At 55.3% G+C, this 16,131-nt stretch overlaps 1 protein-coding gene across 2 annotated transcripts in view; it reads left to right on the top strand.

The window, feature by feature from the left end:
- Window positions 1-624: 624 nt before the first annotated feature.
- Window positions 625-16,131, top strand: part of ARHGAP23 (Rho GTPase activating protein 23) — a 71,029-nt gene continuing 55,522 nt past the window's right edge. For both annotated transcript variants that reach the window (XM_039227795.1, XM_039227794.1), the window contains exon 1: window positions 625-689. In XM_039227795.1, coding sequence (XP_039083726.1) covers window positions 627-689 — 63 coding nt within the window. In that variant the 5' untranslated portion in view covers window positions 625-626. The remainder of the gene's footprint in view (window positions 690-16,131) is intronic.

Genomic DNA, 16,131 nt, shown 5'->3' with positions numbered 1-16,131 from the left:
CCATGGGCATCACCATCTCTGCTCTTGTCTCCATGGGTCTCGGATGCAAAAGTTTTGTAAGCTTTTTTCCTTCTTTTCTTCTTTTCAATCCTGGGTCTCTTCATCTTTGTCTCTGACTTTTCTCTGGGGCTCTCTTCTGTCTTTATCTTGTCTCTGCCTCTTTCATGCTTCCTGTGCCTCAGTCTTTGTTTCTGACCACCTCTGTCTGGTTGTTTCTCTCTGCTTCTCTCTCCCTTCCCTCCTCCTTCCCTTCCTCTCCCTGTGCTAGTTTTGGGTTCGGTGCCCTTGGCCTCTTTCCTGGGCCAGCCAGGATCACCATCTATCTGGGCCGGTTCCCGGGAGGCTAGTCCAAATTGTCTCCCTGAGACCCCCTCTCTTCTCCAGGCTATACTGCCCTCTAGCTCCGCTGCCAGCGCAAACCCCCGCCCGAGCCCCCTTTACCAGTCAGCTGCCCTGGGGGAGAGGCGGCGGGTGAGCCCCGTCGAGTGCAGGGGGAGGAGCGAAGGACTGGCCCCCGGGGGTGGGGGCGCTCCGCGCTCGGCCCCGCCCCCTCCGGCCCCGCCCCTCCTGGGTCCCTGCCTGCGCCCCCAGCCGTGCCCTGGCCGCAGAGCCGCCGCTGCCGCCCGATGAATGGAGTCGCCTTCTGCCTGGTCGGGATCCCGCCCCGCCCGGAGCCCCGGCCCCCTCAGGTGAGGGCGCTGGGCCAGGGGAGGGGGCGGATCCAGGCGCTGCCGGGGGGAGCTGGCTGCGGGCGGCTGGGGTCGCGGCGCCCCCGCTCGGCGGGCACGGCCAGGGGCGCACGGTGCGGCCACCGCGGGCACGGCTGCTGGGAACTTCGGCTGGTGGTGGGCCGGTGAGGGAGTCGGAGCGAGAGCTGCCTTGGGCGGGGGGCGGGAGGAGGAAGGCAGGCGCAAGGGCCGGGACGCGCACCGGGCTGCCAGGGCAGAGGGCACCGACCCGGGCGGCCGTGCCAGGCCCCCAGCGGCCGGGCAGCGGGGGCGGGAGGCCCGCGCCTTTTGTCCGGGTTTTTCAGGCGGGGCGCCTGCCGCCGTTTCCTCTGCCCGAGTTTTCGTTTTCCGTTGGCGAGGCCCCGGCACAGCTGGAGGGAGAGGGAGTGGGGGAGGGGGTTCCCGGAGCGGGATGTCCTTGGCCACTGGGGCCGGACACCCCCCTCCCTGCGCCACACTCGCCCCCTGCCCGGCCGGACCTCACGACAAGCTTCAGGGAGCTGGGTCGGCAGCCCCACTGGCTCCTGGGACCCGGATCCCGGGGCCCGAGGGCTCCGCCGCCGTCCCTTCTGCCCCCTCGGGCTGGCTGTGGGTGGGTCTGGGCGCGGGGTGCCAGGGGCATTACTCAGCGCTGGGCTGCTTTGCTTGAGTTCTTTCATCTGCCAGCTGCTGAAGCTGGGGATGGGCCAGTAAGGGCCTCAGGGCCCCTTTGGAGCCAGCCCCCTACCTCTGAGCCTGGCTGCCCCCAGCTCCGGAGCACCCCAACACACACCACACCCTCCTTCCCAAGTTGAAGGGCTGGACACTGTCAGGCCAGTTCTTTCCCAGTGTGGAAAAGTTCCCTAGGGGTCCACGTTGCTGCTTTCAAGGTCTGGGCTGAGGCCTCTTCCTCTTCTGACAAGGCTGGAGGACTTACTAAGGCTCTTCGCTGGCTGCCTCCCCTCCCCACTATCCCTTGTTGGCGCTGGGGTCTGGTGCTTTGCTAACTCTTTCTGAGACTGGTGTGTTTCCCAGCAGCTGGATGTATGCTCCCTTCTCCCTCCCTCTGCATCTCTCTTCCTGGACTCTCCCTGCCCCTTTCAGCCAGTGTTTCCCAATTACAAACTTGAATTTCAGGATGGACAGGGGGTGGGGGTGGAGGTCATTAAGCCTGAGTCCCTTGGGTTCTCCCCCTCACCAATGCAGACTTCATCTCCACCCCCCACATGTCCACCCCCACCCAAACCCCCACCCCCGGCCCAGCTGGAGGTGAATGCGGTTTGATTCCCTGTGGTTGTCCCCCTCTGCCAGGGCAACAGCTTCATTCCCCAGAGTGGCTGCTCTCACTGAGATGTGCTCATTGGCATGCGATTTGAATCTCCATTACATAACCAGTCATTTTGCCTCCAAACACAACCCAAAGGCCGCCCCCCCCCCAACATCCCAGCCTCTTCCACTGGCTCACAAGGTGGTTGGGTCTACCCCTCGGTGCCCGGAGACTCCAGTTCCTGCACCTGAGGCCTTGCGCTCCCCTTGGGAATGATGAGAGCAGTAAATCCCTTACCTCCAGTGCTGGTTTCCAGGCCCTCCAGAAGCCCTGTGAGTGGGCAGCGTGGGTATCAGGGTCTGAGACTACAGAGCGATATTGCCCGGGCTAGACCCTGAGTACCCTGATGAGAATCCTGGCATTAGGTGAAGCTTTGGAGAGGGGAGTGCTGTTAGGAAGGTGGCTTTGGGGCACCATGGGGAATGGGACAGGCTTTCAAGGATCCCTTGTCCTGGGCTGCCTGGATGGGGACTTCTCTGCTCCCTCATCAGGCTGCTCCTGAGCCCATGGGAATGGGAGCCGGAGGCCTACCTGGTCCCGCAGAGGTACAGCAGGGGTACAGCATTTTCTCCAGGGATGGGAGTGGGGATGAGTGAGGGTGCTGGGTGCAGAACAGGCCAGTGCAGGAGTGGGCCGAGACCTTGATCTCTTCATCTTTCATAGCAGGGAGACCTAGAGAGACTGCATGGTATATAAGGTTAAAAAAGACTACAAAGAAGGAGAACGGAGTACGTTACAGTACGAGGGACTGCAGTTAGCTATTCAGGGGAACATGTAGGGAGAGGCATGCGAGCCAGTCTGGCCTGGACCGTCACTCAAGGAGGTTGCCTCTGTACATGGGTTAGGTAGATCCCCATGATGTTGGCTTCTAGTGCAGGATTCTGGAGAGAGTCATAGGGGATGCAAATATATTCAAATGAGTATATACATTAGTGCGGGGGTGGGGGGGGAAGGGGAGGGGGATTTTTTTTTTTTTTTTTTACAAATAGTTTATTGTCAAATTAGCTTCCACATAACATTCAGTGCTCATCCCCACAAGTGTCCTCCTCCATGCCCATCCCCCCCGGGGGGGATGTGTTTTTAAAGAGGAGGGGAGTTGCTTTATTAATACAGCTGAGAGTTAAGAGATAGGTAGCAATTGCTCTGGGCCAGCATTTTTATAAATTACCTCATTTTATCCTCACAACACTACTGTGATGTGGGTCCCGTTATTATCCGCACTTCACAGTTGAGGACACAGAGGCAGAGACAGCTAATAGCTTGACCGAAATCACATCATTGACAAGTGGCAGAGCCAGATAGAGTCCACACTCACCCTGCATTCTTGCTTCTCGGGACCTCCCTTGCCCTGCTGTCCCTTCCTCGCTGAATCTGGGTCCATCTTGGACACAGCCCAAGGACAAGGTTAACCTCTCGCTGGATTGGAGCTGGGATGCTTGTTGTCCAGCTGGTACCGGGAAGGGCCCTGGAGGCCTCAGGATGGTGAAGCCTCAGGTGCCCATCCGTGTTGGCCGGTCTGGAATCAGGTCATTTACTCCCCCAACACACCCCCGCCCCACCCCATGCCAGCCCACAGCACTTGGGCAGTGGCTCAGTTCATTGGTGTTTTCCTTCTAAAGGGCCATCAGCCCTGCTCTGGTGGCTGCAGGGGTTCAAAGGTGAGATATTGGCTTGGTCAGGGATTTGGACAAAGCCCGGTTTTAATTATCCTGCTCTGTCTCCCTCCGCAGAGAGAGCTATGAATAGGGCCTGTGGGAGCTGGCTCTGCCTTTCCCCAGCACCCCCCACCCCTTCAAACAACCCCGCCTTTAGATCCAGGCCCCCCTATTTCATGTGAATTTGTGCCAGCTCTTCAGCAAGGCAGTGCCAGTCAGCACCAGGCAGATATCTCTTCCCCACTGCCTCAGTGGGCCGGCCAGTGGGCTGAGATGGCCTGGGGACTGCACATGGGGTGAGTGTCGAGCTCTGTGGGAGTGGGGTTATTCATCACCTGTCAGAGTGGGTCAGGACCAGAGGGGTCATCTTGTCCAACTCCTTCATGCTACAGTGGGGAAACTGAGGCCAGAGAGTGCCCAAGGTCAGGTAGCCCGTGAGTGGGGGACATGAACCCAGGTGTCCTGATTTCCAGGCCTTGATTTTCTCCACTCAGTTCTGTCCATGGTGTCCCCCCGAACCCCTCCCAGCCCTCAGTGCAGGGTTCCGGGCCTAGGCCTTTGGAGAGAGGCGAGGAACACAGATGAGTGGACAATGTGTCCCGTTCATCTCTGTGTCCCCAACGCCCAGCACAGCGCCTGGCACAGAGCGGCTCTCTATAAATGTTTATGAAGTGCAGGCCAGGGAGCAGCCCTTCCCCTGGCCTCCCAGGGTGCCCCGTGCCCAGCTCTAACCCTTGGCGCCTTGACAGTTGGTCTACACATCAGTCTCCCCCATTATCCTGGAGTTCTTTGAGGACAAGAAAAATAATAATAGAAACCACTTCCATAGTGCTTACCACCAGGTAGATAGATACATTATCATTACCCCCATTTAACAGATGAAGAAACTGGCACAAATAAATTCCGTGTCTTCCGAAGGTCACACAGCTGGTAGTAAGTGGCAGAGCTGAGGAGGTGACTGTACTCTTAACCTCATTCCAAGCAGCCCCAAAGGTGTGGTGTTTGTCTTGGTGTCTACAGGGCCAGGCACACGGCCAGTACTCAAAGAAAGGTTGTTGACCGACTGATTGACAGAATATGGAAAAACCACGGAATCCTGTAATCTCCCCCTTTGGAAGCAGCTGGAGTTGGAGTCCTGGGAAGGCAACCTGGAGGTGCATCCCTGTGTGATCTAGGTCCGGAGGGCCTGATCTAAGCCTAGAGAGGAGAGGAGAGTACACCCCATTGTGACTACTTTCTAAGGCTTAACAGGGGCCGCACGGGGGTCCTCAGTCTTCTGGCTTCTTTCTTGATCTCACTCCCTCCTTCTTCCTCCTGAATTCTAAGGGGATGGTGCTGAGCTGGGGGCACATGGGAAAAAACTACAGGTCGGATTGATGCGTCCTGCTCCCTTTTCATCTCTCCGGCCCTGAGATCTTCAGCCCGATGCATCGCCTTGGTGGAAAAGTCTGCCCTTGTCAAGCTGGAGGGTGGACAGAGTGCCGGCTTTTAGGCATGGCTTATCATAGCTGCCTGATAAGCAGTGATCTACCCCTCACTCACTGTGTGACTTGGACCTTGTGACCAAGTTATTTCATTGCTTCTAGCCTCAATTTCCCTATCCCTGAAACAACCCCTCAAAATCATTGACAGGATTAAATGAGGTGATGCAGGTAGAGTGGCTGACGTTAGGTACTCTCGCCTACTAGTAGCAGCTATTATTAAACAGATACTCATCAATGGGTAGAAATGAAAACAACATGCTTTTGGCGCAATAAAAAGAACCCCTTCTGGTCCAGGCAAAAGAGCTGTCCCTGGAGGCAATGAGGCTCCCGTCAGTGGAGGTGAACAAGCACAAGCTGGTCTAGAAAGAATTCAGGCATTGGGTGAGGAGCTGAAACAGTTTAGGGGCCCTGCTTTGGGATCATCGTCCTGAGGACATGCGAGGTCGGCTGCTGTGGTTTGGGGCTGTGAGGCTCCTCTGAGCAGAGGGAGTCCTGGGAGGCTGCCTGGAGGAGGCCTGGAAGGATGGCTGTGGTCCTGAAGGGTGGGAGAAGGGCGAGGCTGCTGCAGGCCTGGGCAGGGCTTGGTGGTTGAAGGGCAGTGAGGCACATGGGCCACCAGGCCTGAAGTCGGCTCCAAGGCTGTCTTCACATCCTGACTGCCCGAGGGCGAGGGCGTATGGTGGCGGTGGAGAGCGATCTGCCAGCTCCCGGCCCCCCCCCCCCGCGCCCCCCATGCCCCAGCCGCTCCTGAAGGAGGGGCCAGGGTTACTCCCAGTGGCAAAGAGCTGGGGCCTGTAAAGAGCGGAACTGGGGGAAAGAAAGACTTCTTATGCCCAGTGCATTTGGGGGCGTCTGGGGGTCGGGGGAACAGTGAGGCCTTTGTCCCCAGCCTCCGGGAATCTGGCCGAGGAGCTGTCCCTGGGTCTGGCTGGGCCTTCAGCAGGCAGGCAGGTCCTCTTTGAAGTGACCCTTTCAAAGCTCAGCCTGAATCCCTGGGAGGAGAGACAGCTCAGGGCGGGGCTTAGGGATGACTGGGACCCGCAAGCCACGGATGGAAACAGACCCAGTGCCAGCCTCTTTGCGAGGGCAGGCTGGCAGGAGGGGCGTGGGCTGGAGGAATTTGGCCAAGTGAGGGGGACATGTGGAAGCCATTTAGGGAGGACACCCACTCCAAGAAGCTTGGCCCCAAGTGTGGGTCAATATAGGGAAGGGCAGAGTTCACTTTGGCCCTGTGCCCGGTTCCTATCCGTCCCCACATTGATTTCTGTCTGATTCTGGGCTCCGAAATCCACAGCTGCATCTTCCTTTTTAATTTTCTCAAAGAGCTCGAGAACACTCCTTGGAGAGAATCTGGTGCCGACACAGGACTTAGAGCCCCCGGTAAGAGGGACAGTGGCAGTCTGGCCTACTGGGAGCTTTTCCTGCTCTTGAGAACCCCCCCAAAAGGCTGGAGACCTCCACCTTCCATCACAATCTCTTTCACTCTCGATGTGGAGGAAACTCTGGATTGTTCTCCAAGAGAAACGGAGGGAGGTAGAAGGAAGCCAAACGAAGAGGGGACATCTTTGAAAATTTCAACTGGAGGGATATTAGAGGCACCACCCCCCGCAACCCACCTTCAGACTCCCTGTTTGACTCATGGGGGAGCCCAGGCCTAGAGAAAGGCCAAGGTCAAAGAGATAGAGGCAGAGGGGAAGGGACAGGCAGAAACGGGAGGAAGATGAAGGACAGAAGCCAGGTGGGAAGACAGTGCAGGCGGCTGAGTTATCTGTAATCCCAGGGTAGTGGAGAAGTTTCCAGAGTCTCTTCAGCTCTGACCTGCCTTGATTCTGTGAAAGGAGGGAGGGGAAGGAGCGGGTGGCTGTTGGTGGGTTTTGTTGGACTGAGCAGTGGACAGTGGCGCCTTCGCAGCCCAGATGAGAACCCTACCCCACCCTGAGGCTGTTTTCTAGTTCATGTCCCCACACCCCAGTCTCTCCTTGGCATCCCGGCAACTCTCTATACTTGAGAAGATTCTTCTAAATCTCTTTCCTTTTCTGAGGGTGTGGCCTCTGGTTCCTCCCCAAGAGAGGAGGAGGAGGAAGCTGAGCACCCTGGGCCCTGATGGGGGGCTGATGGGGGGCTGTGGGTGGTTCTGGTACTCTCCTGTATCTCGCACTGGCATCTGCAGAGCTGAGCCTTCATTAACTCTAATGAATCCTTGGCGCCGTGCCCTCCCTCTGCCCTGCAGCTCCTGGTTGGGGGAGGGGGCAGCTGAGATAGAACCCAGAGCCCAGGAGGTGGTGAGATGTCAGCTAGAGAGGACAGGAGGCAGCAACAAGGCTGAGACTGCTGCTGGGACAGAGAAACAGCCCCCTTTCCTTCCTTTTCTGGGACCTTTCCCTCCTCTGGTGGCTCCCACGTGCTCAGGTCCCCACTGTGCTGGCTAAAGTGTTATCTGAGAGACTGGGTGCAGCCTGGGGCGCTGAGGACTTTCCCAGGCCTGGCATATACGTAGAGTGTCCCTAACTTCATGGGGGTGCGAAGGAGCAGATTCCAGGAACTGGAAAGTCAGGCAGTGGCCAGATCTCAATGCAAACCGTCTTTTGTTCATTTGGTGACCATTTCCTACGCACCGTCTGTGCTCCCAGCTCTCTCTGTGGGTCCTGGGATCCGGATGAGTAAGACACAGCCCTGCCCTCAAGGGGTTCATTGTCTGCTTTTCCTACCACCCCAAAGCTCCAGTATGATTTCATAACCATGGGTTCTGAGATTTATCTCTCTACTGTCTGCCAGTCTAGAACACTCTTTGCTGCCCCCTGCCAAAAATATTAACATAAAAATGACCTGGCCTAACTGGGGAGTCAGACAGACAGAAGCAGATACAGGGGACATCATCAGAGTGTAAATGTGGCCACAAAGGTGGAAAGACTGTCGGTGGGTAGAATTGCCACACGGGTTAGCAAAAAACAACTGGTGATGAGATTAATCTCCTTTCTCTCATGTCCTGTTTCCAAACCTATTGTTTAAGTTGAGGATTTTTTTTTTTTTTTTTTTTTTTGCTTTGAGACAGAGAGAGAGGCAGAGAAGGAGCTAAAGAAAGAATCCCAAGCAGGCTCTGCACTGTCAGCGTGGAGCTGGACATGGGGCTCGATCTCATGAACCATGAGATCATGACCAGAATCAAGAGTTAGATGCTTTACCAACTGAGCCACCTAAGCGCCCCAAGTTCATAAAATATGAAACTTCTTTTGATCATTTTCAATGGCCATCATGCAGTGGTTGTATATTTACTGATACAAGAATTGAGACCCTAAGAAGGTAGACAACTTCATCAAAGGTCAGCTAGCCTCTGAATTTAAATCTGGGTCTTCCTGTTCTGTGGTCACTGCTATGCTTCCCAACAAGAAAAAGCCTGGAGAACACCCGCCCCACCCTGGGAAGGTGGACCCTCCCCCCAGCTAAGTCTTGAAATCCAAGTAGGGGTTGGTATAGTGAAGGAGAGAGGAGGGCAGTCATAATCTGGTGGCAAATGCAGACAACACAACTGTGTTCTGCTTCTCCCTGACTCTGCTGTGCCTCAGGGTTCTCCCTGTGTCTGCTTGGAATCCGCGTTTGCTCTTGAGCGGTATAGGGGTGCCTTCTGAGGGGTAAAAGGCTTCACTGAGGAGGCAAGGCTTGCCAGGGCTTGAAAAGATGTCTGCAAGGAACAAGAGGGGCTCGCGGAGTGGGGAGAGAGTGCCATTCCAGACGGAGGGATTTGGCACGAGCAAAGGTGTGAAATAGCCTGGCCTCTTAGGCATCAATGAGTCCAAGACGGAGAGTAGGGATGAGAGTATCAAGGCCAATGAAGGCCAGATCCTACCTATCTCCTCTGCCATCAAGGGTGGGTAGTAGACCTTAAACCCAATGAGGGTAGGTATTTAGTCTTTTTCATTGCTTTATCTCCGACTTCTAGACCAGGACCTGTTGACCCATGAAGGAACATTCCCAAAGCACTTGGCATGCATTGTGGGAACCACATAATAATAATAGAAATGTTTGCGGGCACTAACATTTATGGAGCATTTCCATCCCAGACACTACCGTGCACAACCCTATGAGGAATAGATTATTTCTGCTTTATGATTGTAGAAACCTCAGAGAGGTTAGTATAACTAGTCCAAGAACACAAAGCCAGGAAGTGGGCAATTTGGGATTCAAACCCAGACTCCTTTGAATCCTGTTTAGGAATGCTTACAGCCTCTTTATTTGTTATATGCCGGTCTCTTCATAAAATCAGGGACTTTCATTAATTAAAAAAAAATCCTTTGTGGACTTCTGAGGTCAGATTTGTTCAACAACTGGTATGTGTCAAGCACTCAACACTGAAGCCTCTCAAGGGCCCCGTTTACAACTGAGAAGACAGGCTTGGAGAGGGAAGAGACTTGACAGGGGGCACACAGCTGGGACTTGATCTCAGGTCTCTTTGACTCCTCACCCTCAGTGACACATAGTCAGCAGTCCCAGAATGGGACTAGGGGCTGGGCTCTGAGGTTGACTGACTTGTTCGGGGACACACAAGGGGCAGCACAGGACCAGGGACTGAGTCTCCTGCCCCAAGCCCAGTGTGCTCCCTCACTGATGAAGAAACGGGTGTGTGGGGGGGAGGGGGAGGAGGGGTCCAAAGGCAGGCCTGGGGTCTGTTAGTAATTTCCCAAGTGCCAGCCCTCTGTCAGACAGGTGAGCTCCAAGGTGGGGGCTGACGTGGTGCTGGGGTGGGCAGGAGCGGTGTCTTTTTTTTTTTTTCCTTTTTCTTTTTTTTTTTTTAGAGAGAGAGCGCGCTCGCGATAGCGAGAGAACGGGAGGGCTATCTGGGGAGAGGGACAGAGGAGAAAGAGAATCATCGTAATCAGGCTCCAGGCTCAGGGCGGAGCCCCGGATGGGCTCCATCCCACGATCCTGGGATCCTGACCTGAATGCAAATCGAGTCTGACCCTCAGCGGACTGAGCCACCCAGGCGACCCCACAGGGACAGTGTCTTAAGGTGGCAGAGCCTTACAGGGCCTTGATGCAAGAGGGTGAGAGGATTCCATTGGCTGCACAGCCGCGGGGTGACCCGAAGGACTTCCAGCCGCCGGGAAGGATGCGGGTGGGAGCTGGAGCCCGGGGCGGTGCTGGGTGTGGGCGCAGCCTGTGGGGGCGTGCCCCTCCCGCGCCGGTTCCCAGACCGGCCCGGACCCACCAATCAGATACGCGCGCTGCTCCCGGTTCGCATTGTTATTTGCATGGCCACACCCCTCCGCTCCTGCCACCCGGCCTCCGCCCCCCAGTGCGCCTCCCAGGCCCCCGCCGCATTTCTGACCCCCGGCACAGGGCTGGCGTGGGCGGGCTGGGGCGGGGGGCTGCAGGGCGGGAAGGGCCGACCTGGGCTGCCAGCCTGGCCGCACTATTCATAGCTCGGGCTGGCGTAGTTCGCATACTTGGCGTTTCTCACGTCTGGCTGGCCTGAGGCTGCCGCCCCTCCGCGCTCCTCCCACCCTGCTCCCTTCTCCCCTTACCCTCTCCTCTCCCGGCCTCCTCCGCGACCTCCTACCTCTCGGCCAGTCATCCCAGAAATCTCAAGGTGGCCCAGCCTACAGGAGGAAACTGAGGCCCAGAGAGGGGGCGTGGCTTTCGCCCTGGCCTCAAGGGAGAAACTGGTAATAATGAGGCGTGTAATGAGGTGGCTCTGCCCGCAGACAGACCTGGGCTTGAGTCAGAGCTGCCACTCGCTGCGGGACCCTGGCAAGTTCTTTAGCTTGCAGTCGGGAGGTTTTTCGGAAGACACCTAGAGGATAAGGGATCATCGGTTAAGAGAAGAGAGAGAGGAGGGAGAGGGATCTGGGGATGAGGTGGGCCAACCCTGCCTAGGTGGACAGAGGCCTGGCCAGCTGCGGGGGGGGGGGGGGGGGGGGGGGGGGGAGGGGTTGCAGAGGACTCTGAAAAGGGCATTGGAGCAGCTTCCCTTTTGTCCCCACCCCTTACTCCCTTATTCCAGCACCCCTACTTTTTGGATCCGGTTCCCACTGAAGAAGGGGTGGGGGTACAAAAACATGGCCAACATCTGAAGCAGCCCCTGAATCAGATAGTCTCCTGGAGACAAGGTGCTAGCCAACGTGGACCTCTCTGAAGAGGGGCTCTTTCATTCCTTTGCATTCAGAAACTGTGCCGAGCACACTCATAAATATGTAGACCTTAACTCAAGAGTGATGTGAGACAAGATGATGCACAGGGACCTGACCCAGTCTGGCGCCCAGAGGAGGAATCCCTGGGGAAGTGACTTTTTTGCTGAGAACTCTTGGGTAGGTAGGAATTAATGAGGGTGTGGGTTGGTGAGGCAGGGAGGGAGCTGGGGAAAGGAGAACAGCATTCCAGAAACAGCGTGTGCAAAGGACCTGAGGCTGGAAGAGTGCCTAGTCCCTAAAGGCACTGGAAGGAGACCAGGGTAGCAGAACACAGAGGAAAGGGATGCAGTGGGTGTGGAACCTGGAGGCATGTCCCACAGGGCCTGGTGGTCATAATATTAAAACAATTCATCTGGACTCTCAGGGATCAGAGGAGTGATAGCAGCTTGGAACAGAGTGAAGGACATGATGAAATGGGTAGACTCAGAAGACGTTTCGGAAGCACGGTCCCTCTGATGGGTGGCATATAGGGCTATAGGCCATACAACCTCCATTTGTTGGTTCTCAGAATGCTTTCCCAGCAACTTGGTCAGGCTGCTCTCCCTACCTTCATCTTGTAGCTGAGGAAATAAGAAAATCTGAGTGACCTTGAAGTCACACCGGCAAGAAAAGAGCAGGGGCCACTACCAATGGCAAGTGTGACCCTGTCTCCACATCAGCCTTCATGCTGTGGCAGTGATCTCTCACTAGACTCCTGTCTCCCACCCCTCAGTGCCCTGCACCAAGCATTCCCTACCTAGGACCTGGTAGGGTGGGGGACCCAGGAGACCAAGGTGGTGAGTGTGTGTGTGTCACCCTTATCCCAAGAGGCTGCTTGGCTGTTCAGTGAGGTACTGCATGTGCAGCATGCCTGGCATATACTAAAGGTTCAATCTTAATTACTGCTGTGACGGTCACCATGTCCCAAATTCAGGGCCAGGCAATTGGTGAGGGGTAGGATCTGGGGCCAAAAGCGATGCCTTCTGTCTTCTGACCACAGAGCCCAGCCCAGAAACCATCCCGGCTCCCTTGTGGGCGGAACCAAGGGAGGTTGTTTGTCCTTGCAGAGCCACCGTCCCCTCCACCCTTCCAGCTGCCTCTGGGGCATCATGGGCTGGATTAGGGAGAGGTTCAGCTCACAGGCTGGGTGAAGGGATGACCCGGCTGGCCCGGGGTAGGGCAGGGCCTGGGATGAGGGGGTGGGTGGTTTCAGGGGTGGGGCTGAGAGCCTCTCCCTGCAGGGAGCCCCGTGTACCCTGGGGGAGACTTTCGGAATCTGCTGAGACCTGCCCTGGGAGGGGATGTGGTCTCAGCTTGAGTAGGACTGAGCGCTCCCCTGAAAGAAACCAGTGGGTGCACCTGTTGTCTCTGCCCAGGTGGTCGGACAACAGGAAGAACTTCCCGAGAGGGATGCTTGGGGCCATAGGGAGAGCCTCTCCCAGAGTTCTCCTCCAGTCTCTCCTGACATGAGCTGTCCAGCGTGAAGTAGGAGAATGGGTATAATTTTGGAGCAGAATCATTACAAGTATTCTCCTGCCTCCAGAAATGACTGCCCTGAATATGATCTCGTCCGAAAAGGGGTGTCTGCAGTGCTCCTTGACCAAGGGAGGCCCTAAGTCTCACGGTCGCGGTGTCCTTCTGCAGGGAACCTTGCTCTCTGTAAGAGGTGGGGAGGGGTGAGGGTCAGGGTTGGGGGTTGAGGGGCCTGGAGAATACAGCGGGGAGATGTGGTGGGGCGGAGGGAATGAGGGCACCCTGCCCACTCTGGGCTGTGAGGAAGAAAAACGTGCCAGCCGCGCACCAGCAGGGGGCTCTGCTGCACAGGGGACCTGCCCGCATCGCTGACAAGAATGTGCGCCCTTCAGTGTGTAGGCATGTTTTTCTTGGAGTGTGCACACGAGAAAGCATTTGAGAACAGGACTTGCCTCTGCGTGCACACCCTTGTGTGCATACGTGTTACAGGTGGTGTGTAAGTGTGTGTAGGCTTGGAACGGACGCGCGTGCGGAGGGGGGTGAGGCCGCAGGAACCCCACAGTTAGCCCAGCTTTTGCTAGGGAAGCCCTTCCAAGGTACTGACGCCTTGGGATGTGGCATCCCAAGAGTGTGTGCCATGCATCGGCCCAGATGGTAGGTCCTCATCAATGCCAAGGACACACTGTGTGCAAAGTTCAAACTCCCCTGGCAGCCAGAGAGCTCCTCCTCTTCGGGGACTACTAACGGAGAGGGGTGGGTGGTAGGGAAAAGCCTTCCAGACTGGAGTTGCCCGGCTTTCCTGGGCCCCACTCGGAGAGATCTGCTCATTAGTTCCATCTTCTTTCAACAGGATGCTTTTTTTTTTTAAATGTTTTATTTATTGCTAGGAGAGAGAGAGAGAGAGACAGCGTGAGCAGGGGAGGGTCAGAGAGAGAGGGAGACACAGACTGAAACAGGCTCCAGGCTCTGAGCCGGCAGTCAGCACAGAGCCCGACGCGGGGCTCGAACCCACGAACCGCGAGATCATGACCTAAGCGAAAGCCGAAAGTCGACGCTTAACCGACTAAGCCACCCAGGTGCCCCCAACAGGATGCTTTAAAATTTGAATTTGAATGTGACTTTGCCTTTTTTTTTTTTATCGTGGTAAAATACGCATATTAGTGTCTCATTTGGTGGCATTAAGCACGTATCCATTGTGCAACTATCCCGCCGTCCATCTCTAGAACTTTTTCGTCTTCTCAGACTGCAACTCTATGCCCGTTAAACAGTAACTTGCTTTCCCCTTTCCCCTTGGCAGCCATGATTCTGTTTTCCATCTCTGTGACTCTAGATGTCTCCTATAAGTAGACTTATACGGTGTTTGCCCTTTTGTTCCTGGCTGATTTCACGAAGCATACCATCTTCAGGGTTTATCCACATTAATTGTGTTAGAATTTCCTTCTTCTTTAAGACCAAATAAATTCTATTGTGTGCAGATACCACATTTTGTTCATCTGTTCATGCGTCAATGGGCATCTGGGTTGTTTCCACCTTTTGGCTATTGCAAATAATGCTGCCATGAGTATGGGTGTGCACATTTTGCTGTGAGTCCGTTTTCACTTCTTTTTTTTCTTTAAGTTTATTTATTTTGAGAGAGAGAGAGAGAGCGAGCACGAGCAGGGGAGGGGCAGAGAGAGAGAGAGGGAGAGAGAGAATCCTAAGTAGGCTCCCCGCTGTCAGCATAGAGTCCAATGAGGGGCTCAATCTCACAAACTGTGAGATCATGACCTGAGCCGAAATCAAGAGTCAGACACTTAACTGAGCCACCCAGGCACCTCTGCCAACCCCCCTCCCCATTTTCACTTCTTTTGGAGACATAGCCAGAGTGGAATTGCTGGATCCTGTGTTAATTCTGTTTAATTTTATGAGGAGCTGCCATATTATTTTCCTCAGCAATGGCACCATTTTGGGTTCTACCAGCAAAACAGTCAGGTAGGGCACCTGGGTGGCTCAGTCATCCAACTTCAGCTCCGGTCATGATCTCATGGTTTGTGAGTTCGAGCCCCACATCGAGCTTGGTGCTGTCAGCACAGAGCCTGCCTTGGATCCTCTGTCCCCCTCTCTCTGCCCCTTCCCACCTCTCACTCTCCCTTTCTCAAAAATAAATAAACATAAAAAAAAAGCATACACATTCCAGTTTCTCCACATCCTTGCCATTAACCAATAGTTGTTTGTTTGTTTTGAGGGGTTTTTTTTAGAGGGGGGCCAGAGAGGAAGAGAGAGAATCAGTGCTGACTTCACAGAGCTTGATGCGGGGCTCAATGTGGGGCTTGAATTCATGAACCGTGAGATCATGACCTGAGCCAAAATCAAGAGCTAGACACTTAACCTACTGAGCCACCTAAGCACCCCAACAAATAATTCTACCACGTTCAGAGCACTCTAATAGTACAAATCCATTTCTGAAAAGTTGTCCTTAGGAAGCTCTCAGCCTAATGAGGGAGACTCAGGCCATGGCCTTGAGCAGTCTCTAATCAGAGGGGAAAGACACAGGCCATGACCTCTGGGAGACCCTGGACTGATATGGGACAAAAACAATAAACACAAAACATAACAACAACAATAAAAGCCTGTGTGCTCTCAGGGAGCTCCCAGTCTGATGGAGGAATCATGGCCTCTTCCCTCTAGCGAGTCCCAGATGGGCCCGGAGACCAGAATGGATACACGGAGAGCAGGCGTTGAGACAGACAGTCAAGGACTGCTGAGTGGAGTAAATCAGGGGGTAATGAGGCCCTGTGGTGGCCCTGTCCCACGCCAGCCTGTGGTTGCCTGGGCAATGGCCCTGCTGTTTACTTTGTGGCTGGCTCCAGACTTACCCTTTTCTGCAAGTGCTCATTTCCCACCATAAGAAAAGATGCTCTTTAGTCTCCCCTCTCTCTGGTGTCCCTGAGGAGGGGACCAGCTCTCCTGCTGGGCGGAGGCCCTGCCAGCCTGGCACCTTGGCCGCGTTCCTGGCCTACTGGGGTCTCACGTTGCCTGGTCGTTCCCCACTCCCACGGTGCCAGAGTTCAGTTATGAAAGTGGGGGCTTCTGGTGATGCCCACGTGAATGGGTACCCCTGAGTCTGTGCAGACCTCCACGAATGTCTACGTGTCACTGTGTCCTTGTATACACGTGGCTGAGTAGTCTGCCTGTCTGAATGTGAGTGGGGCTGGGTGGGAGAGTGTGTGAATTTCCAAAAGACAATCAAAACAGCTTGCATCGCCCTCCAGGGCATTATGCTAAGTGAAACAAGTCAAACAGAGAAAGACAAATACCACATGGTCTCACCTATACGTGGAA

The sequence above is a fragment of the Hyaena hyaena genome, unplaced genomic scaffold (genome assembly GCF_003009895.1).
Source record: "Hyaena hyaena isolate Hyena2069 unplaced genomic scaffold, ASM300989v1 scaffold_29, whole genome shotgun sequence".
Lineage (NCBI taxonomy): Eukaryota > Metazoa > Chordata > Mammalia > Carnivora > Hyaenidae > Hyaena > Hyaena hyaena.
The sequence above is the reverse complement of the archived record's forward strand: the minus strand, read 5'-3'. Positions and strand labels throughout refer to the sequence as shown.